Genomic DNA, 26,800 nt, shown 5'->3' with positions numbered 1-26,800 from the left:
CAACGCGGCCGACTTTCTCTCCGTGTCGCTAGATCGGCTTACCCACCACTGTGGTAGAAGGGATGATCACTGCCTGTTGCTGATGGTGGACTTCGTGGTCAGCAATTCCAACCCGGGTTCTCGATGCCTCCCGTGCGATGCGGTGCTCAGCAGGATGATGAGGGCGGATGCCCCTTTTCGACGCCCGTTCTGAGGACGAAGCTGCCTTGGATGCAAAACTGCCGCTAGGTAAGATCAGACTCATCGCCACTGTTGAGTCTGTGTTTCCCAAATGTACTTATGTTGAATAACTGGACACAGACAACAGAATACTTAAACAGGTCTTTAGTAACTGAAGGTCAGGGCTGAACTGAATTACAAACTGCTCCACAGAGTTTATATACCGGTGTGGTCACCACCGGTACTACAATATACAGGAGCCATCAGAAAGTAGTTCATCACCTTAAGGTAGTCTCTTAAGGTGGTACAGGTTACATACACTACAAGTACCACCTCCTTAGTGATTTTAATCGTGTTTAGCTCCTGCCCCCCCATTGCCCCCTGTTTGTCCAGTGTTGGGATATTTTTAGTGTCCTCTACTGTAAAGACTGATACAAAATATTTGTTTAGCGTCTTTGCCATCTCCATGTTCCCCACCACTAGTTTCCCGGTCCCATCCTCTAAGGGACCAACGTTCACTTTAACCACCCTTTTTCTTTTTATATAGCTGTAGAAACTCTTGCTATCTGTTTTTATATTTTTTGCTAGCTTACTTTCATAATCTATCTTCCCTTTCTTAATTAATCTTTTAGTTATTGTTTGCTGGCTTTTAAATGCTTCCCAATCTTCTATCCTCCCACTAGATTTGGCTACTTTATATGCCCTTGTTTTCAGTCGGATACCATCCTTTATTACTTTACTAAGCCACAGATGGCTGTCTTTTCTTTTACTCCCCTTTTTCCTCAGTGGAATATATTTATCTTGAAAGATGTGAAATGTCTCCTTGAATGTAGACCACTGCTCTTGTACCGTCTTACACTTTAATCTGTTTTCCCAGTCCACTTTAGTCAATTCTACTCTCATACCTTCATAGTCTCCTTTATTTAAGCTTAGCACGCTGGTTTGAGTTCCAACTCTCTCACCCTCAAACTGAATTTGGAATTCAACCACATTATGGTCACTCAGTCCAAGGGGATCCTTTACTAGGACATTTTTTATTAATCCTGTCTCATTACACAGGACCAGATCTAAGATTGCCTGCCCCTGGTTGGTTCAGTTACATACTGCTCAAGGAACCCGTCCCTAATACACTCTATGAACTCTTCCTCAATGCTGCCATGCCCAATTTGATTAGGCCAGTCAATATGAAAGTTAAAATCCCCCATGATTATAGCTGTTCCCTTATTACAAGCCCCAACTATTTCCTGATTTATACTCCGACCAACAGAGTTGCAACTGTTAGGAGGCCTATAGACTACGCCCACTAGTGACTGTTTCCCCTTATTATTCCTTATCTCCACCCAAACTGTTTCACTATCCTGATCCTTTGACCCAATATCATTTCTGACTATTGCAGTGATTCCATCCTTGATTAACATAGCAACCCCACCTCCCTTTCCTTCCTGTCTGTCCTTCCTAATTGTCAAATACCCTTGTATGTTTAGTTCCCAGTCATGATTATCTTGCAGCCATGTTTCCGTAATGGCCACCAGATCATACCCATGTGTAGTTATTTGCACCGTCAACTCATCAATTTTGTTACGAATGCTGCATGCATTCAGATAAAGAACTTTCAAATATGTTTTCTGACAATTTATTCCTGCTTTTACCCCTTTTACTACTTTACCTTTTTCATTATACATTCTGTCCCTTCCTGACACGCTCTGGTTTTTAATTCCCCCACTGCTACCTTGCTCTATTGCCTTCTCCGCTGTCATTTTTATTTTTCACTCTCTTAAAACCTCCCCCCCACTAATTAGTTTAAAGCCCTCTCTACAGCCCTAGTTATTCGATTCGCCAGGATTCTAGTCCCAGCACTGGCCAAGTGAAGTCCGTCCCAATGGAACAGCTCTCTCCTGTCCCAGTACTGATGCCAGTGTCCCAGGGAGCAAAACCCATTTCTCCCACACCAGTCTTTGAGCCACGCATTTAACTCTCTGATTTACCCTAGCCAAATTTGCACGTGGCTCAGGCCAGAGATTATTACCCTTGTGGTTCTGCTTTTTAATTTGGCCCCTAGCTGCTCAAACTCCCTCAGCAGAACCTCCTTCCTTGTCCTATCTGTCGTTGGTACCAACATGGACCACGACAACTGGATCCTCCCCCTCCCACTCCAAGTTTCTCTCTAGCCCAGAGGAGATGTCCTTAACCCTGGCACCGGGCAGGCAACACAGCCTTCGGGACTCTCGCTCTCGGCTGCAAAGAACTCTATCTATCCCCCTAACGATACTATCCCCTACCTCTACAACATTTCTTTCAACTCCCCCCACTTGAATGGCCCCCCGCTCCACGGTGCTGTGGCCAGGTTGCTCATCCTCCCCGGGAGTAAGAGCCTCAAACCTGTTGGACAAGTGCAAGGGCTGTGGCTCCTCCAACACTACCTCCTGGATCCCCGTACCTGCCTCACTTCTAGTCACACCATCCTGACCCTGGCCACGGACTACATCTGAATTAATTAACCTAATTGGTGTGACTACCTCCTGATACACAGAGTCCAGGTAACTCTCCCCCTCCCTGATGTGTCTCAGTGTTTGAAGCTCGGACTCCAGCTCTTCAACACGGAGCCGGAATTCCTCGAGCAGCCAACACTTACTGCAAATGTGATCACCGTGAGCATCAATGGTGTCCACCAGCTCCCACATATTGCAGCAGCAACACATCACCTGCTCTCCCATTCTATGTAATTAATTACATTTATTAATATTATTTTTAAATACCCTCTGCTCTGATTCTAGATGATGAATATCGCACCTTAGAAACTATAAACCAGAGTTTAAGCTTAAAAAAAAGAGAGAAATACTTACCAACCAATCACTTACCCGCTTTCTGGTGACGTCACACTTGGATTAATTTTTACCTCTCTCCTTCCCTCCGAGTTCCAAGTTCGGAGACTGGTTGTACTTACCTGGTCTCTGGGGCCTTTTATAGCCCCGCTCTGCCGCTCGAGTTTCCCGCCGACGCTCTACATAAGAACATAAGAAATAGGAGCAGGAGTAGGCCAATCGGCCCCTCGAGCCTGCTCCACCATTCAATAAGATCATGGTTGATCTGATCCTAACCGCCAATCCACTATCACAGAACCATCTCCTGAATCTAACAGAATTAGACACACAAAATAGGAGCAGGATCAGGCTACACGGTCCCTGGGCCCGCTCCGCTACCCACAGGGCCATGACCATTCCGAACCTAGACTCATGTCCAAATTCCTGCCCGCTCCCCGTAACCCTTAATTCCCTTTACTTCTAGGAAACTGTCTATTTCTGTTTTAAATGTATGCAATGATGTAGCTTCTACAGCTTTTTGGGGCAGCATATTCCATGGACCTACCACCCTCTGAGTGAAGTAGTTCCTCATCTCAGTTTTGAAAGAGCAGCCCCTTATTCTAAGACTATGACCCCTAGTTCTAGTTTCACCCATCATTGGGAACATCTTCCCCGCATCCACCCGATCCAACACCTTCACAATCTTGTATGTTTCAATAAGATCGCCTCTCATTCTTCTGAACTCCAATGAGTAGAGTCCCAATCTACTCAACCTCTCCTCATATGTCCATCCCCTCATCCCCAGGATTATCCGAGTGAACCTTCTTTGTACTGACTCGAGAGCAAGTATGTCCTTTCGTAAGTATGGACACCAAAACTGTACGCAGTATTCCAGGTGCGGTCTCACCAATACCTTGTACAACTGAAGCAATACCTCCCTATTTTTATATTCTATCCCCCTAGCAATGAAAGCCAACATTCCATTGGCCTTCTTGATCACTTGCTGCACCTGCATACTAACCTTTTGAGTTTCGTGCACCAAGACCCCCAGATCCCTTTGTACTTCAGTACTTTCCAGTTTCTTGCCATTAAGATAATAACTTGCTCTACGATTTTTCCTGCCAAAGTGCATAACGTCACACTTTCCAGTATTGTATTCCAACTGCCAAATCTCTGCCCACTTACTTAGCCTGTCTATGTCCCCTTGCAGGTTTTTTATGTCCTCCTCACTCACTACTTTCCCTCCCATCTTAGTATCATCTGCAAACTTTGATATGTTACACTCGGTCCCCTCCTCCAAATCGTTAATATAGATTGTAAAGAGTTGGGGACCCAGCACTGACCCCTGCGGAACACCACTAGTTACTGATTGCCAGTCTGAGAATGAACCATTTATCCCAACTCTCTGCCTTCTGTTAGATAGCCAATCCTCTATCCATGCCAGAATATTACCCCCAATCCCGTGATTTTTTATCTTAAGCAATAATCTTTTGTGTGGCACCTTGTCAAATGCCTTTTGGAAGTCTAAATACACTACGTCCACTGGTTCCCCTTTATCCACCCTATATGTTACTTCCTCAAAGAACTCCAGCAAATTTGTCAAACATGACTTCCCCTTCATAAAACTATGCTGACTTTGTCCTATTAAATTATGATTATCCAAATGTCCTGTTACTGTCTCCTTAATAATGGACTCCAAAATTTTACCTACCACAGATGTTAGGCTAACTGGTCTATAGTTTCCAGCCTTCTGTCTACTGCCCTTTTTAAATAAGGGTGTTACATTAGCAGTTTTCCAGTCTGCCAATACCTTTGCCGAGTCCAGGGAGTTTTGGAAAATTATTACCAATGCATCCACAATCCCTACCGCCACTTCCCTCAAGACCCTAGGATGTAAGCCATCAGGTCCAGGTGATTTATCCGCCTTGAGTCCCATTATTTTACCGAGTACCACTTCCTTAGTGATTTTGATCGTGTTTAGCTCCTCCCCCCCCCTTTAGCCCCCTGTTTGTCCAGTGTTGGGATATTCTTAGTGTCTTCTACTGTAAAGACTGATATAAAATATTCATTCAGTGTTTTTGCCATCTCCATATTTTCCACCATTAATTTCCCGGTCTCATCCTCTAAGGGACCAACATTTACTTTAGCCACCCTTTTTCTTTTTATATAACTATAAAAACTCTTACTATCTCTCTTTATGTTTTTTGCTAATTTACTTTCATAATCTATCTTCCCTTTCTTAATCAATCTTTTTGTTATTTTTTGCTGTCTTTTAAAGTTTTCCCAATCCTCTATCCTCCCACTAGATTTGGCTACCTTATATGCCCTTGTTTTTAGTCGAATACTATCCTTAATTTCTTTACTTAGCCACGGATGGCTGTCTTTTCTTTTACACCCTTTTCTTCTCAGTGGAATATATATTTTTTGGAAGTTGTAAAATAACTCCTTAAATGCACACCACTGATCATGTATCGTCTTACCCTTTAATCTATTTTCCCAATCCACTCTACTCAATTCCGCTCTCATACCTTCATAGTCTCCTTTATTCAAGCTTAGCACGCTTGTTTGAGATCCAACCTTCTCACCCTCGAATTGAATATGGAATTCAACCATGTTATGGTCACTCATTCCAAGGGGATCCTTTACTAGGACATTTTTAATTAATCCTGTCTCGTTACACAGGACCAGATCTAAGGTTGCTTGCCCCCTGGTTGGTTCAGTTACATACTGCTCAAGAAACCCATCCCTAATACACTCAATGAACTCATCCTCAAGGCAGCCCTGCCCAATTTGATTTGTCCAATTAATATGATAGTTAAAATCCCCCATAATTATAGATGTTCCCTTATTACAAGCTTCAACTATATCCTGATTGATACTCCGTCCAACAGAGTTGCCACTGTTCGGAGGCCTATAGACTACGCCCACTAGTGTTTTTTTCCCCTTATTATTCCTTACCTCCACCCAAACTGTTTCATTATCCTGATCTTTTGACCCAATATCATTTCTCTGTATTACAGAGATTCCTTCCTTTATTAACATAGCCACCCCACCTCCCCTTTCTTCCTGCCTGTCCTTCCTGATCGTTAAATAACCTGGTATGTTTAATTCCCAGGCATTGTCACCCTGCAGCCATGTTTCTGTAATGGCCACAAGATCATACCCATATGTAGTTATTTGTGCCATTAACTCGTCTATTTTGTTACGAATGCTACGTGCATTCAGATAGAGAACTTTCAAACATGTTTCGTGACACTTAGTTACTGCTTTTGCCCTTTTTATTACTTTACCTTTTACTCCATACCTTCTGCCCCTTCCTGACACGCTCTGGTTTTTAATTTCCCCACTGCTACCTAAGTCTATGACCTTCTCTGTTGTCCTTTTTATTATTTGCTCTCTAGGAACCTCCCCCCCACTAGTTAGTTTAAAGCCCTCTCTACAGCCCTAGTTATATGATCCGCCAGGACTCTAGTCCCAGCACTGGCCAAGTGAAGCCCGTCCCAACGGAACAGCTCCCTCCTGCCCCAGTACTGGTGCCAGTGTCCCAGGAAGCAAAACCCATTTCTCCCACACCAGTCTTTGAGCCACGCATTTAACTCTCTAATTTTATTTGTCCTAGCCAAATTCGCTCGTGGCTCAGGTAATAATCCAGAGATTATTACCCTTGTGGTTCTGCTTTTTAATTTGGCCCCTAGCTGCTCAAACTCCCTCAGCAGAACCTCCTTCCTTGTCCTATCTATGTCGTTGGTACCAACATGGACCACGACAACTGGATCCTCCCCCTCCCACTCCAAGTTTCTCTCTAGCCCAGAGGAGATGTCCTTAACCCTGGCACCGGGCAGGCAACACAGCCTTCGGGACTCTCGCTCTCGGCTGCAAAGAACTCTATCTATCCCCCTAACGATACTATCCCCTACCACTACAACATTTCTTTTAACTCCCCCCACTTGAATGGCCCCCCCGCTCCACGGTGCTGTGGCCAGGTTGCTCATCCTCCCCGCAGTCCCTCTTCCCATCACAGGAAGTAAGAGCCTCGAACCTGTTGGACAACTGCAAGGGCTGAGGCTCCTCCAACACTACCTCCTGGATCCCCGTACCTGCCTCACTTCTAGTCACACCATCCTGACACTGGCCACGGACTGCATCTGAATTAATTAATCTAATTGGTGTGAATACCTCGTGATACAGAGTCCAGGTAACTCTCCCCCTCCCTGATGTGTCTCAGTGTTTGCAGCTCGGACTCCAGCTCTTCAACACGGAGCCGGAATTCCTCGAGCAGCCAACACTTACTGCAAATGTGATCACCGTGAGCATCAATGGTGTCCACCAGCTCCCACATATTGCAGCAGCAACACATCACCTGATCTCCCATTCTATGTAATTAATTAAATTTATTAATATTATTCTTAAATACACTCTGCCCCGATTCTAGATGGTGAATATCACACCTTAGAAACTATAAGCTTTCTGGTGATGTCACACTTGGATTACTTTTTACCTCCTTCCCTCCGAGTTCCGAGGCCTTACCTGGTCTCTGGGGCCTTTTATAGCCCTGCTCTGCCGCTCGAGTTTACCGCCGACGCTGTGAGGCCTTACCTGGACTCTGGGGCCTTTTATAGCCCCGCTCTGCCGCTCGAGATTCCCGCCGACGCTGTGATATACACTGGTCCTGGAGATGGACTGGGGAGAAAGGTCAGAGAGAGTCCCATTGACTCAGATACACACTGGTCCTGGAGATGGACTGGGGAGAAAGGTCAGAGAGAGTCCCATTGACTCAGATACACACTGGTCCTGGAGATGGACTGGGGAGAAAGGTCAGAGAGACTCCCATTGACTCAGATACTGGGATAGTCAGAGTGTGAAAGGCTTAGAGGGTGCAGAATTCTTAAAGTGCATCCAGGAGAGCTTTTTGAGCCAGCATGTAGAAAGTTCTACAAGAGAGGGGGCGGTACTGGACCTAATTCTAGGGAATGTGGCCGGCCAAGTGGAAGAAGTGTTAGTAGGAGAGCACTTTGGTGACAGTGACCATAATTCGGTGAGATTTAAGGTAGTCATGGAAAAGGACAGAGATGGACCGGAAATAAAGGTTCTAAATTGGGGGCAGGCCGATTTTAATAGGATAAGGCAGGATCTGACCAAAGTGGACTGGGATCAGCTACTTGTAGGAAAATCTGCATCGGAGCAATGGGAGTCTTTCAGAAGGGAAATTGAGATCGTGCAATGGCAACATGTTCCCGTAAAGGTCAAGGGTGGGTCCAAAAACCCCAGGGAACCTTGGATGTCAAGGGATATACGAGAATGGATTAGGAAAAAAAGGAGGGCTTTTGGCAGATACAAAAGGCTAAAGACAGAGGAAGCCCTAGAGGAGTATAAAAAGTGCAGGGGGATACTTAAAAAAGAAATTAGGAGAGCGAGGAGGGGCCATGAAATAACACTGGCGAGCAAAATCAAGGAAAATCCTCAGGTGTTTTATAAGTATATTAAGGGTAAGAGGATAACTAGGGAAAGAGTAGGGCCCATTAGGGACCAAAGTGGCAATCTGTGTGTGGAGCCGGAAGATGTAGGTGGGGTTCTAAATGAATTTTTTGCATCTGTTTTCACTATGGAGAAGGACGATGTAAACATAGAAATAGGGCAGGGGGACTGTGATATACTCGAACATATTAGCATCGAGAAGGAGGAGGTATTGGCGGTTTTAGCAGGTTTAAAAGTGGATAAATCCCCAGGCCCGGACGAGATGTATCCCAGGCTGCTGTGTGAGGCAAAAGAGGAGATTGCAGGGGCTCTAACACAAATTTTCAGAACCTCTCTGGCCACAGGGGATGTGCCGGAGGACTGGAGAACAGCTAATGTAGTACCATTATTCAAGAAGGGTAGTAGGAATAAACCAGGGAACTACAGGCCAGTGAGCCTAACATCAGTGGTAGGGAAATTATTGGAAAAAATTCTGAGGGACAAAATTAGTCTCCACTTGGAGAGGCAAGGATTAATCAGGGATAGTCAGCATGGCTTTGTCAAGGGAAGATCATGTCTGACTAATTTGATTGAATTTTTTGAGGGGGTGACTAGGTGTGTGGATGAGGGCAGTGGATGTGGTATACGTGGATTTCAGTAAGGCTTTCGATAAAGTCCCACATAGGAGACTGGTCAGGAAGGTAAGAGCCCATGGAATCCAGGGTGCCTTGGTACATTGGATACAAAACTGGCTTAGTGGCAGAAGGCAGAGGGTGATGGTGGAAGGTTGTTTTTGTGACTGGAAGCCTCTGTCCAGTGGGGTACCGCAGGGATCGGTGCTGGGTCCCTTGCTGTTTGTGGTCTACATTAATGATTTGGATGTGAATGTAAAAGGTATGATCAGTAAGTTCGCAGATGACACGAAAATTGGTGGGGTGGTAAATAGCGAAGAGGGTAGCCTCAGTCTGCAGGACGATATAGATGGGTTGGTCAGATTGGCGGAACAGTGGCAAATGGAATTTAACCCTGAAAAGTGTGAGGTGATGCACTTTGGAGGGACTAACAAGGCAAGAGAATACACAATGAATGTTAAGACCCTAGGTAAGGCGGAGGGTCAGAGGGACCTTGGTGTGCATGTACATAGATCCCTGAAGGCAGCAGAACAGGTGGATAAGGTGGTTAAAAAGGCATATGGGATACTTGCCTTCATTAGCCGAGGCATAGAATATAAGAGCAGGGAGGTTATGATGGAGCTGTATAAAACGCTGGTTAGGCCACTGCTGGAATCCTGTGTGCAGTTCTGGTCGCCACACTATAGGAAGGATGTGATTGCTTTGGAGAGGGTGCAGAGGAGATTCACCAGGATGTTACCTGGGCTGGAGAGCGTCAGCTATGAAGAGAGACTGGACAGGCTGGGTTTGTTTTCCTTGGAGCAGAGAAGGCTGAGGGGGGACCTGATTGAGGTGTACAAAATTATGAGGGGCATAGATAGGGTAGATAGAATGGAGCTTTTTCCCTTAGTAGAGGGGTCAATAACAAGGGGGCATAGATTCAAGGTAAGGGGCAGGAGGTTTAGAGGGGATTTGAGGAAGAACTTTTTCACCCAGAGGGCGGTTGGAATCTGGAACTCACTGTTTGAAAGGGTGGTGGAGGCAGAAACCCTCGCAACATTCAAGAAGCATTTGGATGAGCACTTGAAATGCCAGAGCATACAAGGCTACGGACCAAACGCTGGAAAATGGGATTAGAATAGACGGGGCTTGATGGCCGGCACGGACGCGATGGGCCGAAGGGCCTCTTTCCGTGCTGTATAACTCTATGACTCTATGACTACAGTTCATTCTATGACACCCACAAGTCGTGTACTCAAACGGAGCAAGCTTGGGGTTTGATGTGGTAGAAGGCGAACGAGATGAGAACGGAAATAATCTCGAGTAAGAAAAGGCCCAAAAATTAGAGAGTCTGGAACAGAACATCAATTCGTCTTCTCTTATCATGGAGAAATCAAATATTTGACACACTGTGTGTTTGAAACAAAACTTATTTATTCCCTGAAATAACAACAGAAAATGCTGGAAATACTCAGCAGGCCAGGCAGCATCCGTGGAGACAGAAACAGAGTTAACGTTTCAGGTCTGGGACCCTTCATCAGAACTGGAAAAAGCTGGAGATGTAACAGATATTACTAAGGTAAGAGGCAGGAAAGTTATCCTGGGTGGATCTGAAACACGAAGGGTGGAAGTTCAGTTGGAATCCACGTGGAATAAGTTGAAACCGGAGACAGTTGCTGAGGAAAGAGATGTGGCTGTGAAACCGAGTCTTGGAAAATGTTGCAAATGGGGATGGCAAAATCATACAGCATGAAAAATGGGAGTAAGGGTTAAAGTCTGAAATTGTTGAACTCAATGTTGAGTCCAGAAGGCTGTAAAGAGCCTAATTGAAAGATGAGGTGCTGTTCCTCGAGCTTTATTTATTCACTATTTAAACAGAATATTAATCTCCAGCGCAGATACAGGAGTTATTAAGATCAGCAGAAACAAACCATGACTACTAGAATGAACATGGTTCAGTCCTCAATCTGATCACAGTAAATCATGTTCCATTCACTAATCTGGTCTTTTACCCAGCACTCCCCGTGGTGGACCACATGCCGCACCCAGTCTACAAGAGCCCAGCACGCAGGCGCGGGAGGGGCCGGAATAGTGAGCATGCGCAGTGCGTTACTGGAGTGGAGAGGAGCTGAAGCCGGGAGGGCGATGGTGTAGCGGGTAAGAATCGCGACGGAGGGAGTAATGGACCGGTAGGTGGGTGGGGAGGCTTCATAAACAACTCGTGCAGGAGGCAAGCCCCGAATAATAAGCTGAAGATCCCGTGTTTGCAGTTGCGGGGCTTTCTTCCCCTTACACGCCCAGGTTAACGGCAGCCATCTTTGTAAAGGAGGGCGGAAAGTTTCAGTGCGACGTCACCTATGCCTGAGACAAAGAGCCTTGTGTCCAATGTGGGGAATAAAGGCCCACAGCCTCCCCTGGCCCCGGGCCCTGAACAAGGGACTGGAGAAACTCGCTGCCCTGCGGATCAGACAATCAGCCGGCACTAGTCCCACCACTCGGGCTCCCCGATTGGTTGGAGGCCCCGCCGCCGGCTTGCTCCTCCAGCCCCGCCCACTGGGTGCCGCTAGTCCCGCCCCTCGGGCTCCCCGATTGGTTGGAGGCCCCGCCGCCGGCTTGCTCCTCCAGCCCCGCCCACTGGGTGCCGATAGTCCCGCCCCTCGGGCTCCCCGATTGGTTGGAGGACCCGCCGCCCGCTCGCTCCTCCAGCCCCGCCCACTGGGTGCCGCTAGTCCCGCCCCTCGGGCTCCCCGATTGGTTGGAGGACACGCCGCCGGCTCGCTCCTCCAGCCCCGCCCTGCTCGCTCCCTATTGGTCGGAAGCTCCCGTCAATCAGGCCGCGGGCCCGGGTGACGTGTCCCCGAGGAGGCCACGTGCACCGTCCAACTGCCGCCGCTCGGTCCGGGTCCTCGCGGACTCTGAGGTTTTTTCTATTTCTCTCCCGATCCACCCCGCGCAATTCTCCACCCAATCGGAGCGGAGAAAACTCACTTCGCGTCACCGATCGCGACTCTGGAACCGACACCAAGGCCTTTCCCCGGAATGGCCCCGCGCCGACTCCGTCCGGCAGGATCCGAGTGCGCAGGCGCAGCTCCGAGTGGGGGAGGGGGTTGGTGTCCTCTGGGCATGCGCGGTTGTTGCCCTTGGTGACCGGGAGGGGTCGCTGTGCCAGACTCGACCCAAACCGCCGCTCCCTGTGCGCATGCGCGGACTCTCGGCTGTCAATCAACCAACCGCCAGAAGAGGTCGCTGGTGAGACCAGTGAAGAAAGAAAGACTTGCATTTATATAGCGCCTTTCACCACCACCGGACGTTCCAAAGTGCTTTACAGCCAATGAAGTACTTTTGCAGTGTAGTCACTGTTGTAATGTAGGAAATGCGGCAGTCAATTAGCGCACAGCAAGCTCCCACAAACAACAATGTGATAATGACCAGATAATCTATCATTTTTTAATGTTGATTGAGGGATAAACATTGGCTAGGACACTGGGGATAATTCCCCTGCTCTTTCCCACATTACAACAGTGACTACTTCATTGTAGTACTTCATTGGCTGTAAAGCACTTTAGAATATCTGGTGGCACTATATAAATGCAAGTCTTTTTTTCCTGAAATATTGCCATGGGATCTTTTACATCCACCTGAGAGAGCAAACAGGGCCTCAATTTAACATCTCATCCGAAAGACGGCACCTCCGACAGTGCCGCACTCCCTCAGCACTGCACTGGAGTGTCAGCCTGGATTTTTGTGCTCAAGTCTCTGGAGTGGGACTTGAACCACACAACTTTCTGACTCAGAGGCGAGAGTGCTACCCACTGAGCCACTGGCTGACACTAAAGAACAAGCAGTTCTGACGAATGGTCATCGACCTGAAACGTTAACTCTGTTTCTCTCTCCACAGATGCTGCCTGACCTGCTGAGTATTTCCAGCATTTTCTGTTTTTATTAAAGAAACAAGGGAGTGATTGCTGACGGGAAGAATGTTGGGTCGTCCTGCGCATGCGCACCTCCCTGGCGGCTGAGGCGAAACACCGACTCGCCCCCACCTGAGCCGCTCACGCGTACCAGATGTTGCAGCTCCGCATGCACGCCCGATGTTCCAACCACGGGATTTTGTGTGCTGAGCATGCGTGTTGCGGACCGATCAGGACGGGCGATTGTGGAGCAGGAGGGAGAGCGCGGGGGCCATGAGCACATGCGCGGGACTCGGAGTCAACAGAGCGCTTTCTGGAGCGCGGGGGCTTGTGGGTATTACAGCCGCCATTACTGCTGATCCTTTCAACCAACCTGTGCAGCAGCTGGGGCCTGAAAATCAGCTTCACTGCCCCTAGGTTCGGAAAGGGGAAAATTAAACAACAGTTTGCCTCTGATCCTTTTCTGATCTCAATTTACAGGGTTATAGAAGTGGAGCAGTTACAGGCGGGAAGCTCAGACCAAACATCACGTCAAGATCTGACAGAGTCGCTGGATTCATCAGGACCTGAATATCATCGGCCTTTGCACATGGAAGGAGAGAGCAGGGATCGCAACGCAGACAAACCGCACACGTGTTCAGTGTGTGGACGCGGATTCAGCCGATCGCCTGACCTGGTGAGACACATGCACCATCACACCGGGGAGAAACCGGGTAAAGGTGGGGACGGCGGGAAGGGCTTCAGTTCCCCGTCTGCATTGAAAGTTCAATGGTGCAGTCACACCAGGGACAGTCTGTTCACCTGCTCCGTGTGTGGAAAGGGATTTGTTTGTTCATCCCACCTGCAAACACACCAGGGAGTTCACACTGGGGAGAGACCATTTCAGTGTCCTGACTGTGGGAAGAGCTTTAAAAGCCCCGGGGAACTAAAGCAACACCAACTTGTCCACACTGATGAGAGACCATTTCAATGTCCAGACTGTGGGAAGAGCTTTAAAAGCGCTCAGTATCTGAAGGGACACTGGCCCCTACACACTGGGGAGAGGCCGTTCACCTGCTCTGTGTGTGGGAAGGGATTCACTCAGTCATCCAAACTGCTGACACATCAGCGAGTTCACACTGGGGAGAGACCCTTTAAATGTTCTGACTGTGGAAAGAGCTTTAAAAGCTCCGAGGATGTGAAGGGACACCAGCGAGTTCACACTGGGGAGAGACTCTTTCAATGTTCTGAATGTGGGAAGAGTTTTAAAAGCTCCGGGGAGCTCAAGAGACACCAACACCTACACACTGTGGAGAGGCCGTACAGCTGCTCTGTGTGTGGGAAGGGATTCGCTCATTCATCCAACCTGCCGGTACATCAGCGAGTTCACACTGGGGAGAGGCCGTTCACCTGCTCCGTGTGTGGGAAGGGATTCACTCAGTCATCCAGCCTGCTGACACACCAGCTTGTTCACACTGGGGAGAGACCGTTCACCTGCTCTGTGTGTGGGAAGGGATTCACCCAGTCATCCCACCTGCAAACACACCGGGTAGTTCACACTGGGGAGAGACCATTTCAGTGTCCTGACTGTGGGAAGAGCTTTAAAAGCCTCGGGGAACTAAAGCAACACCAACTTGTCCACACTGATGAGAGACCATTTCAATGTTCTGACTGTGGGAAGAGCTTTAAAAGCGCTCATTATCTGAAGGGACACCAGCTTGTTCACACTGATGAGAGACCATTTCAATGTCCTGACTGTGGGAAGAGCTTTAAAAGCCCTGGGGAACTAAAGCAACACCAACTTGTCCACACTGATGAGAGACCATTTCAATGTTCTGACTGTGGGAAGAGCTTTAAAAGCACTCAGTATCTGAAGGGACACCAGCTTGTTCACACTGATGAGAGAGCATTTCAATGTCCTGACTGTGGGAAGAGCTTTAAAAGCCCCGGGGAACTAAAGCAACACCAACTTGTCCACACTGATGAGAGACCATTTCAATGTTCTGACTGTGGGAAGAGCTTTAAAAGCGCTCAGTATCTGAAGGGACACCAGCTTGTTCACACTGATGAGAGACCATTTCAATGTTCTGACTGTGGGAAGAGCTTTAAAAGCCCCCAGGAGCTGAAGGGACACTGGCTCCTACACACTGGGTAGAGGCCGTTCACCTGCTCTGTGTGTGGGAAGGGATTCACTCAGTCATCCCACCTACTGACACATCAGCGAGTTCACACTGGGGAGAGACCCTTTAAATGTTCTGACTGTGGGAAGAGCTTTAAAAGCTCCGGGGAGCTGAAGGGACACCAGCGAGTTCACACTGGGGAGAGGCTGTTGCAATGTTCTGAGTGTGGGAAGAGTTTTAAAAGCTCCGGGGAGCTCAAGAGACACCAACACCTACACACTGGGGAGAGGCCGTTCACCTCCGTGTGTGGGAAGGGATTCACTCAGTTACCCAACCTGCTGGTACATCAGCGAGTTCACACTGGGGAGAGACCGTTCACCTGCTCCGTGTGTGGGAAGGGATTCACTCAGTCATCCAACCTGCTGACACACCAGCAACTTCACACTGATCATAGAATCTAACAGCACAGAAGGAGGTGATTCGGCCCATTGTGTCTGTACCCATCGTGTCTTTGGAAGAGCTGTCCAATTTGGTCCCAAACCCCAGCTTTATCCCCAGAACTCTGCAAACTACTCCTTTTCAAGGACTCGTCCAATTACTGTTTGAAAGTTCCTGTGGAACCTGATTCCAGCATCCTTTCAGATGGTGCGTTCCAGATCTGAACAACCCTCTGTATGAAAACAATTCTCCTCATTTCACTTCTAGTTCTTTTAGTAACTATTTTAAATCTGTGACCTTTGGTTACCGACCCACTTGCCAGAGTGAACAGTTTCTCTCTACTTGCTCGATTAAAACCCCTCATCATTTTGAACACCTCTATTAGGTCTCCTCTTAACCTTCTCTGCTCTAAGGGGAACAATCCCAGCTTCTCCAATCTCTCCACATAACTGAAGTCCCTCATCCCTGGTACCATCCTGGTCAACCTCCTCTGCACCCTCTCCAAGGCCTTGACATCCTTCCTAAAGTGTGGTGCCCAGAACTGTACACAAGACTCCAGCTGAGGCCAAAACCCTGCAGCTGTACAAAACCCTGGTTAGACCACACCTGGAGCACTGTGAGCAGTTCTGGGCATCACACCTTAGGAAGGATATATTGGCCTTGGAGGGAGTGCAGCGTAGGTTTACCAGAATGATACCTGGACTTCAAGGGTTAAGTTACGAGGAGGGATTACACAAATTAGGGTTGTATTCCTGGGAATTTAGAAAGTTAAGGGGTCATCTGATCGAAGTTTTCAGGATATTAAGGGGAACAGATTAGGGTAGATAGAGAGAAACTATTTCCGCTGGTTGGGGATTCTAGGACTGGGGGCATAGTCTAAAAATTAGAGTCAGACCTTTCAGGAGTGAAATTAGGAAACACTTCTACACACAAAGGGTGGTAGAAGTTTGGAACTCTCTTCCGCAAACAGCAATTGATGCGAGATCAATTGTTAATTTTAAATCTGAGATTGATAGGTTTTTGTTAACCAAAGGTATTAAGGGATATGGGCCAAAGGCGGGTGTATGGAGTTAGGTCACAGATCAGCCATGATCTAGTTGAATGGCGGAACAGGCTTGAGGAGCTGAATGGGCTCCTCCTGTCTTATGTTCCTAACTAGTGATTTGTAAAGGTTTAGTGTAACTTCCTTGTTTTTGTATTCAATGGTGTGGAGATGCCGGAGTTGGACTGGGGTGGGCAAATGTAAGAAGTCACACAACACCAGGTTATAGTCCAACAGTTTTATTTGAAATCACAAGCTTTCAGAGCGCTGCTCCTTCGTCAGGTGAAGTGGAGAGATGCATAAAGACACAGCTTATATAGTCAGAGAATAATGCCAGATGATTACAGGTAATCTTTCTAACTGCCATTTATCACACCTCGGCAGAGAGATAATCACAGCGATCAAAGGTGTGAATGGTGTCCAAACAGGTTAGTCAGGAAAACATTACATCAAAGAACAATGAGGTGGGGTCACAAGGGGTCAAATGTTGCAGATGCTGGGGTCTGTATGAAAAACAAAAAAACATTTTTTTTTGCTAGAAATCACAGCAGGTCCGGCTGCATCTGTGTAGAGAGAACAAGCCAACGACGACTCGACTCTGGGTGACCCTACGTCAGGTGGGGTTACATGTAGCGTGACATGAACCCAAGATCGCAGTTGAGGCCGACCTCATGAGTGCGGAACTTGGCTATCAGTTTCTGCTCGACGATTTTGCGTTGTCGTGTGTCTCGAAGGCCGCCTTGGAGAATGCTTACCCGAAGATCGGAGGCTGAATGCCCTTGACTGCTGAAGTGTTCCCCAACTGGGAGGGAACGCTCCTGCCTGGCGATTGTTGCGCGGTGTCCGTTCATCCGTTGTCGCAGTGTCTGCATGGTCTCGCCGATATACCATGTCCGGGGCATCCTTTCCTGCAACATATGAGGATGGTACATCGGCGAGACCATGCAGACACTGCGACAACAGATGAACGGACACTGCACAACAATCGCCAGGCAGGAGTGTTCCCTCCCAGTCGGGGAACACTTCAGCAGTCAAGGACATTCAGCCTCCGATCTTCGGGTAAGCATTCTCCAAGGCGGCCTTCGAGACACACGACAACGCAAAATCGTCGAGCAGAAACTGATAGCCAAGTTCCGCACTCATGAGGACGGCCTCAACCGCGATCTTGGGTTCTTGTCACGCAACATGTAACCCCACCTGACGTAGGGTCACCCAGAGTCGAGTCGTCATTGGCTTGTTCTCTCGACACAGATGCAGCCGGACCTGCTGTGATTTCCAGCAAAAAAAAATGTTTTTTGTTTTTCATACAGACCCCAGCATCTGCAACATTTGACCCCTTGTGACCCCACCTCATTGTTCTTTGATGTAATGTTTTCCTGACCAACCTGTTTGGACACCATTCACACCTTTGATCGCTGTGATTATCTCCCTGCTGAGGTGTGATAAATGGCAGTTAGAAAGATTACCTGTAATCATCTGGCATTATTCTCTGACTATATAAGCTGTGTCTTTATGCATCTCTCCACTTCACCTGACGAAGGAGCAGCGCTCCGAAAGCTTGTGATTTCAAATAAAACTGTTGGACTATAACCTGGTGTTGTGTGACTTCTTACATTTGTACTCAATGGCCTATTTAAAAAGCCAAGTATCCCATACGCTTTCTGAACCGCCTCACCAACTTGCTGTGGCACTTTCAAAGACTTGTGAATATGGACCCGCAGGTCCCTCTGCTCTTGCACCCCCTCAAAATAGTCCCATTTAGATTATACGGCCTCTCCCTGTTGTTTCTCCCAAAGTGCATCACTTCACACTTATCCTCATTTAATTTCATCTGCCTTGTGTCTGCTCATTTCACAGTCTGTCTCTGTCCTCCTGAAGTCTGCTACTACTATGCTCACTATTTACTACGTTGCCAAGTTTTGTATCATCCGTAAACTTTGAAATTGTACACCTATACCCAAGTCCAGGTCATTTATATATAACAAGAAAAGCAATGGTCCTAATTCCGACCCCTGGGGGAGCCCACTGGATACTTCCCTCCAGTCAGAAAAACATCCCTCAGCACTGCTCACTGCCTCCTCTCCCTTAGCCAATTATATACACAAATTACCATCAGCCCTTTAATTCCCTGTGCTTCTATTTTCAGAGTAAGTCTCTTGCGTGGTATTTTATCAAATGCCTTTTGAAAGTCCATATATACAACATCTGCTGCACTGCCTTCATCAGCCCTCTGTTACTTCATCAGAGAACTCAATCAGGTTAATCAGACACGATTTACCTTTAACAAATCCATACTGGCTGCCCCTTATTAAGCCATGCTTCTCCAAGTGAGAATTAATTTTGTCCTTGACGATGGTCTCTAGTCGTTCACCCACCACTGTAGGGGTCGCAAAATCCCCTCAGCCCCCGAAGATCAGGAAATATTAATCCACATCGTGGACGAAGACTTGTGTGATTTAAATTGTCTCTGGGTTGGACAATGTTTTTAAACATACCCAGAACCGCAAAAGGCTGTGTTAAAAAGCTCGTAAGCTAGGCAGCACTTGGACACTGGAATCAAAGAACTTTGTGAAAATCGCACACTTTATTAAATGTACATACATTTTATTAAAAGATGTACTCTTGAGTTTTGGACTGTTTAAATTGCCCAGGGCATAAAAATGGCTGAACAGACCTCATGGAAACAGAATTTTAAAAGGCAGCAGAAAAGGACAGACAGGCTGTTAGCATATGAAAAGCTCAGCGCTGCCCTGTAGTAAGTTTGAATGGAGCCTGAGCTGTCAGTCACCCTGTGGTATTGGGTGGGTCCGGTAACCTGCAAGCTGCTTGTTTACACTGGGGAGTAGCCCGTTTGAATCAGCCAATCATCGGACAGCAAGCACAATGGGTTGTTTACACACATCCATTCACTGAAATTGACTCTACTACGTGATGTCTCCATGTATGAATGGAGGAAGTTAAAAGCCCTTCTCTTGTGTATTCGGACTTTTCGGCACGAAATTGCGCACGGACCTTTTCGGCGCGAAAACAGCAGGGACTCCCAGGGTATAAAGATTAAGCCCAGGAAGTCCTCTGCCCCCTTTTTTGTCTCTTACTCTTTGGACTGCAGGTGAGCAAGGTTTTGACCCACTAGCAAGACAATCTAGTGAGAAGTAAAGGGGTGGTAATTTAAGGGAAATGTTGCTAAGATTGTACGGTTAACATTGTAGCCATTTATCCCTTGTTTTTGCCGTCTGCCTTCCCCGTTACGCAATTTTACCGTGATTACTTTGATCGTGTGGTGTAGTTTCTTTAGTTTTAATAAAATTTGACTTTCTTGCATCCAGACCATTTGTCCGTTTTTAATATATCATTAATTAATAAGTCCTCCAGTCAGAACCGGAGGGGGGGTTTTTAGCGATTCGAAACCGCTAATTGAAATTGGTCACAGTGCAGTGGCAAAGGCTGCTTGACCAGGTAAATTACCGTAAACCAGGTAAAGGATGCCCACCTACAAATTGGCGACCGCAGCATGACTGGAGGCAGTTTTTGATAGGATAAGTGGTCTGGATCTGGAGAAAGCAACAGCTCTTGCTTTTCTTGCTTTCAGTCTGTGGGTAGCCCTGCAGAAGTTAGTGGCAGCATGTAAGCTGACCTATTATAGTATAGGTGGCTGGGTTAAGAAGGGTGAGATGAGGGTGCGTGAGGAGGTTACAGAGGCCAAGAATCGGGAGTCAGAGTTTGAAAAATGCCAGGCGGAGGTAGAACGCCTCATAAGAGAGGTGAAGGAGGCCAGAGATAGTGGGATGAGGGTGTGGGAAGAAAATGCACGCCTCACACTAGAGGTCACAAAATGCCAGGCAGAGATAGAGCGCCTTGTGCAGGAAGTCACAGAGGCTAGGGACAGTGAGATGAGGCTACAGGAGGAAAACGCACATCTCACCCAAGAAGCTAGCGAGGGCAAAAGCCACACGAGGCACAAGATAGAGTTCCTAAAGTGCCAAATTACAGAAGCAAAGAGTAACGAGATGAAACTGCAGGAAGAGAATGCCCGCCTCACCTCAGAAGTAACAGAGCAGGAGGAAAAGGTTAGGGAGGTAAAGGCAGCTTATAAGCTGGCCTGCGACCAAAGATTTAGTGGAGCAGATCATACCCCATGTAACAGACAGATAGAGAGTTTGGGTATGGAGTTATTAAGGACTAAAGGGATGGTATGTCTCATAAGTCTGAAGGGAAGTCCGTCGGACAGTACCAGCAGCCCAAATCAAACCGCTCCACAGGCAGCACCCAGAACAGAGCTGGCTAGGGAATTAGAGATCCCAAGACTGCAGCCCACAGCTCTGAGTTTTGCGGAGCTCTGGCAGCAAGAAGGGGTGGACAATGGGGTGGTAGGAGAACGCCAGCAAGTCCCACTAGGCAGGCGGGGACCAGGACCAGTGTACCCCCTCCGACAACGGAGGTACGGTCCGACCGTGAACGATAATGACCATGGGGCTCTTCAGCATACCTATCTGGTACCCTATGATACCCAACAGCTCAGAGGCCTGGTGAAACATATTCCCCTGCTCTCTGAAAAGGGAGACCCCTCAGTGCACTTCCAAGAGCTAGAACAGGCAGCCTGTGTTAACGGCTGTGATGACGAAGGGAAAGCCAAAATGTTGCTTTTCTCTGTAGATAGTAAGCTCTATCAGACCCTTTCAGATGAGGCTAGGAGAGGGCAGAAGGGTTTTGAGGACCTAAAGGAGGAAACACTGGAAGCCATGGGTGCGAACGATGGCAGTCCGTTCGATCGCATAGGGAAAACTGCAGAAGGAAGGGGAGACCCCACAGGCATTTGCAGACAGGCTGTGGCCAGTCTACAACAGCGCGTGTACAGGGGGACAAGATAGGGCACACCTGAACCAGTGGCAGCGGACCCAATGGCTTCGTTGCCTGGTCCAATTGCCTGCCCCAGATAAAAGCAAAGGCTGATACTTGGTTTGACCACCGAGACCCCCTAGCAACCGAAGAGACTGTAATCCGGCAGCTCACGGTAGCATATAGGAACGGTAGGAATAGTGGGACCCCCCAGCAAAAGCGTACGGTCCACGAGGTTAAACCTGGGGCTCAAAACAAGAAAGAGTAGCGCCAGGAGGGGAGCCGTCCCTCCCAGAACAAGGTCACTTGTTACAGGTGCGGGGAGGATGGCCACTGGCGCAGGGATTGTGAAAAGCCTGGGAGAGATGATAAAGCCAGGACCCCCGAGGCCCAACTCAGAAGGCAGAGACAGAAACTCCTCCCGATACAGTCGAGTCTGTCATGGAGACGATAAAATCTTTCCTCAGGGCCAAACAGGGAAAGGTAGCAGCAATCAGTGGTGCTGCAGCCCCCTCGCCCACCTCTGCCTCCCCACAATGACTGGAGCCCGCGCAGCCTGTCCGTCTGTGTAATCTCCGGTACGATGAATGGAAGAGACTGCTCGTACAGATGGAGGTAGAGAAGGTTACAGGGACTTATCTATTGGATACGGGGCATCATGCACCGTGATCCATACGGATAATCCCACCACCTCACCTCTGTCTAACGGGGTTCCATACAAACTATCGGGATTCACCGGTCAGGAGCAGGTGGGGTAATTTATGGGCAGGCAGCAGACAGCATGGGGAAGCAGCATCGGAATAACCGACTGCTGCTCAAGCCTAGCAAGAGCCACCAGTGGGAGATAGGATACCTAGTGATGGTAAGAAACTATGCCCAGGTGGGAAGTTTAGAGCCACTCTACATGGGACCCTATAGTATAGTTGATAGGGCCAGCCCATGGTCTATGCAGTAAAACTACCCTGGTGCACAAAGTGGTTCCACGCCAACCAATGTAAATTGTATAAATCTGACCATACAAGTTCAAGTTCACAGGCTGTAAAGACAGGCGCTGTGGCTTGTTTCAAGGGAAAAGTTGTCTGGCCCACCAATTCGGACACTTCCCCGCCCCAGTGGGACCTAAGTTTTGGCCAAAGTTTAAATTTGAACCAGTTATTTAGCTCAGAAACAGAGAAACCGCAGCCTGAGAGTAGAAATCTGCAGGCTGCTGCGAGTTCATTCACAGAAAATCGCTTGGGGGGGCTCCAGGGAGGAGCCGCCTTTTGAAGAGACTGCCTGCTCACGCGTAGTCGCCGGTCTGGAGACAGGAATTCCCCAGTCTTTTGAACGGCCTGTTCGCGCAGGTGCAGTTTCCCAACCCGTGACCACAGCGGCTCCTCTTCAGTTTTCTCGCACAGGCGCAGTCGCCTGTTTAAAGGGACAAGTTTCCCAGCCCGCTTCTAGACTGGTTCCTCCTATGGAGTGGGACTCTGGGAGGAAGGGATAGCAATTCCTCTTGCAGGGGACATATGGAAGGAGCTGGTACCAGGTTTTGGACCTGGAGAGGAAGATTTTCAGCCACCAGCAGCGGGTGGTGAGGGGATACCTGCCCCCAGTACAGGAGTGGGTAGGGAAAAGGAGACAAACCCGGATTACTGGCAGGCTGCCAGGTATATTAAACAGTGCGGGCTGTTTGCATCAGGGGGAGAAGGTTCCCAGCCAGCTAGGGCTGTGACCCAGGCTCAGGGTCCGTCAGCCAAAGTTTCCCCCAGAGAGACGCCCCTCAGAAGGTCTCAGCAGGTCCACAAGCCCAAGATAAGATGGTCACCAGAGTACCCGCCACAAAGAGCAATCTCCTGAGCCCGGGAGGAAACAGATCACAGAGGTCCCCAACTAGCAGCCATAAGCTGCCAGTGACCAGAAGCAGGAGGCATTCCAGCTTTGCTGCAAGCAGCAGTAATCTGCGACAGTGACACCAGAGATTAACCTGGCCGTCCGGAGATGGGCGGCATTTGTATTATAGCTTTGTGCTAAGTTACCAATGTTTATAGCTTGCTTTTAAGGTGTTTAAATTTTAAGTTTAGAATGTAACTAGTAGTTTTGAGTTTAAGTTCAAGGTTTAAGTTTATAAGTGTGCCAAATGCTTGTATTTTGGTCCGAGGTCGAGGGACCCGACCATGTCTCCACCTAAGACAGCAGGTCAGTGAGAGACCTGGCTGCATGGCTTTTAAGTTCTTTTGCAGGAGAGTGGACAAAGGAGCAGCCCTGTTCGCCCAGCCCGAGCTGGGTATCGAATGAAGATATGGTTATACAGAATGTTGGGGATCACCTCGCCACTGGACGAATCCAGGAGGAGACCCCGCATCGACCTTCGGGAGAAACCGGACAGGGTCCGGAGGAACCTGCCTATTCATCCTACGTGGAAGAGATGGCCCCAGCTGGGTGGGGCACGGCCCCAACCCAGCACTATCTTGACCGAATTTCACTTGCGGGAGACCTCGCTATTGAGGAGTCATGGTGGGGAAGTGAGGGCGCCTTGTTGGATAGGGATGCGTTCCCCGGGATTGGGTGGTGGTGGCCCGGGAAAGATTGTAAAGGGGAGGGGGAGACCCAAGAGTCGCGTGGGTGCGTTTGGGGAAGGGAGGAACTCACCCGGGGCCCACGGGTAAAGTTAGAGTGTAAGTGTGGCTGGGAAGGATGAGTGGGTGGCCGGATCTGGGATCCAAGTTTGAGTGTGGGGCCAGTGAGAGCCGCCACACAGGCACCCGTCATTTTCTGCAGCCAGTCGAGGGAAGACGGGAGGGGGAGGGACTGGGAGTCACAATCCCATACTCCCCGGTCTTGGTCTGTGAAACATGAGGGGTACCCCGCCTCCACAAAGGGACAAGGGAACGGCTCGGGGCTGGCGGATCAGACTTCTGTAAAATCCATTCTGTATGTTTTAAAAGTTTTAAGACCATTAAAGGGGGGTGGAAGGAACATTTACTGCCCGGGTGGAAGGAGCAATACCCACTCGAATTTCGCGACCCGTCATTCGCACGTGATGGGGTTTATTTCAGCATTTTGTTTCAAATGTTAAATGAAGATTTTTGTATTTTGTTTTAGAGTTCCAAGCGGTGCAGAGGCGTAGGACCCTCTCCGTGCTTGGGATCATTTTGATTACATTGTATAACCAAGATTGCAACATTTTGTAATATGTTATAATGTAACAAGTGGCGCAGGGTATGAGACCCCTTATTGTAACATTTTGTAATTGATGTATCTGTAGATGCCTACCGTACCATGGTTTTTCTCGGATTTGAGGGGAATAGATGGGTCGGGGAATCAGTGATAGGTAGCTATAGGTAAATACAGGGGATGATTGTTTGTGGGGGGTCAGAAAATTTTGCTCACTTCTTCAAGAGGATACTACAAGCAAGTTGGAAGTATCCAAGGGGGGAAATGTAGGGGCCGCAAAATCCCCTCAGCCCCCAAAGATTGGGAAATATTAATCTACATCGTGGATGAAGACTTGTGTGTTTTAAATTGTCTCTGGGTTGGACAATGTTTTAAAACATACCCAGAACCGCAAAAGGCTGCGTTAAAAAGCTCGTAAGCTAGGCAGCACTTGGACACTGGAATCAAAGAACTTTGTGAAAATCGCACACTTTAAGATTGTACATTTTATTAAAAGATGTACTCTTGAGTTTTGGACTGTTTAAATTGCCCAGGGCATAAAAATGGCTGAACAGACCTCATGGAAACAGAATTTTAAAAGGCAGCAGAAAAGGACAGACAGGCTGTTAGCATATGAAGAGCTCAGCACTGCCCTGTAGTAAGTTTGAATGGAGCCCGAGCTGTCAGTCACCCTGTGGTATTGGGCGGGTCTGGTAACCTGCAAGCTGCTTGTTCACACTGGGGAGTAGCCCGTTTGAATCAGCCAATCATTGGACAGCAAGCACAATGGGTTGTTTACACACATCCATTCACTGAAATTGACTCTACTACGTGATGTCTCCATGTATGAATGGAGGAAGTTAAAAGCCCTTCTCTTGTGTATTCGGACTTTTCGGCACGAAATTGCGCACGGACCTTTTCGGCGCGAAAACAGCAGGGACTCCCAGGGTATAAAGATTAAGCCCAGGAAGTCCTCTGCCCCCTTTTTTGTCTCTTACTCTTTGGACTGCAGGTGAGCAAGGTATTGACCCACTAGCAAGACAATCTAGTGAGAAGTAAAGGGGTGGTAATTTAAGGGAAATGTTGCTAAGATTGTACGGTTAACATTGTAGCCATTTATCCCTCGTTTTTGCCGTCTGCCTTCCCCTGTTAAGCAATTTTACCATGATTACTTTGATCATGTGGTGTAGTTTCTTTAGTTTTAATAAAATTTGACTTTCTTGCATCCAGACCATTTGTCTGTTTTTAATATATCATTAATTATAAGTTCCTCAAGTCAGAACTGGAGGGGGGGGGGGGGTTAGCGATTCAAAACCGCTGATTGGAATTGGTCACAGTGCAGTGGCAAAGGCTGCCTGACCAGGTAAATTACCGTAAACCAGGTAAAGGATGCCCACCTACACCACTGACATTAGACTGATTGGCCTGTAGTTACCAGGTTTATCCCTCTTCCCTTTTTTTAAACAGGGTGTAACATTTGCAATTCTCCAGTCATCTGGCACCACTCCCATATATCTGAGGGAGATTGAAAGATTGTGGTTGGAGCTTCTGCTATCTCCACCCTAGCTTCCCTCTGCAATCTAGGATGCATCCACCTGGACTGGGTGACTTGTTAACTTTGAGTGATGACAACCTATTTAGCACCTCCTTTCTATCCATTTTTATCCAATTTCTCTACTCCCCCCATCTCTACTGCGACATTAACTTCATCCTCTTTTGTGAAGACAGATGCTAAGTACTCATTCAGTACCTCAGCCACGCCCTCTGCCTCCGTATGATGAGCTCCTATTTGGTCCCTAATCGGCCCCACCATTCCTTTAACTATCCTTTTACTTTTCATATGTTTATAAAAGATTTTTCAGTTCCCTTTTACATTACCCACTAATCTTTTTTTTGTACTCTCTCCCTTGTGTCAGCTGTGGCTCAGTTGGTAGCACTCTCTAGGTGGGAGGGGCTAGGAGTGAGCCAGGTGTGGCTGGTTGCCTAATTGCAGCTGGGTGTTGGAGGAAGTTTTGTAAAAAGTTGGTGGAGGGTTTTGGGGTGTTGTTTTCAGGTTTTAGGGCCTTTTTGGCCCACAAAAAACAGCCAGATGGCTGCTGAGGGGTCCGGAGTGCCGAGCCCCTCAGAGGACAATATTCCCGAGAGGAATTTTATTCGGGAAGAAACTGTGGTGGGAAGGGGAAAAAAATGGTCCAAAGATTTGGGCCGGGACCTCAGGAGGTTTGGTAAAGAAAATACGGTGGTGGTGCAATGTGAAGATAAGAAGATTCGAGCCTGGGATATAATCCAGGCAGTTCATGAGGACTGTGGTGAT

At 48.0% G+C, this 26,800-nt stretch overlaps 1 protein-coding gene across 3 annotated transcripts in view; it reads left to right on the top strand.

The window, feature by feature from the left end:
* Positions 1-25,717, top strand: part of LOC147093393 (uncharacterized) — a 32,944-nt gene extending 7,227 nt beyond the window's left edge. The window contains exons 3-5 of one of the 3 annotated variants that reach the window (XM_085974300.1): positions 10,481-10,604; positions 13,417-13,612; positions 18,662-25,717. In XM_085974300.1, the coding sequence (XP_085830426.1) occupies positions 20,187-21,383 (1,197 nt within the window). In that variant the 5' untranslated portion in view covers positions 10,481-10,604; positions 13,417-13,612; positions 18,662-20,186 and the 3' untranslated portion in view covers positions 21,384-25,717. Of the gene's footprint in view, positions 1-10,480; positions 10,605-11,047; positions 11,183-13,416; positions 13,613-18,661 lie in introns of those variants that run through there. The other 2 variants (XM_085974303.1, XM_085974301.1) reach the window with 2 other exon arrangements.
* The last annotated feature ends 1,083 nt before the right edge of the window (positions 25,718-26,800 follow it).

Source organism: Somniosus microcephalus, unplaced genomic scaffold (genome assembly GCF_052327205.1).
Source record: "Somniosus microcephalus isolate GS21.2 unplaced genomic scaffold, FLI_Smic_1.0 unresolved_chr1, whole genome shotgun sequence".
NCBI lineage: Eukaryota > Metazoa > Chordata > Chondrichthyes > Squaliformes > Somniosidae > Somniosus > Somniosus microcephalus.
Note: the sequence above shows the minus strand (reverse complement) of the source record. Positions and strands in the feature narration are given on the sequence as shown.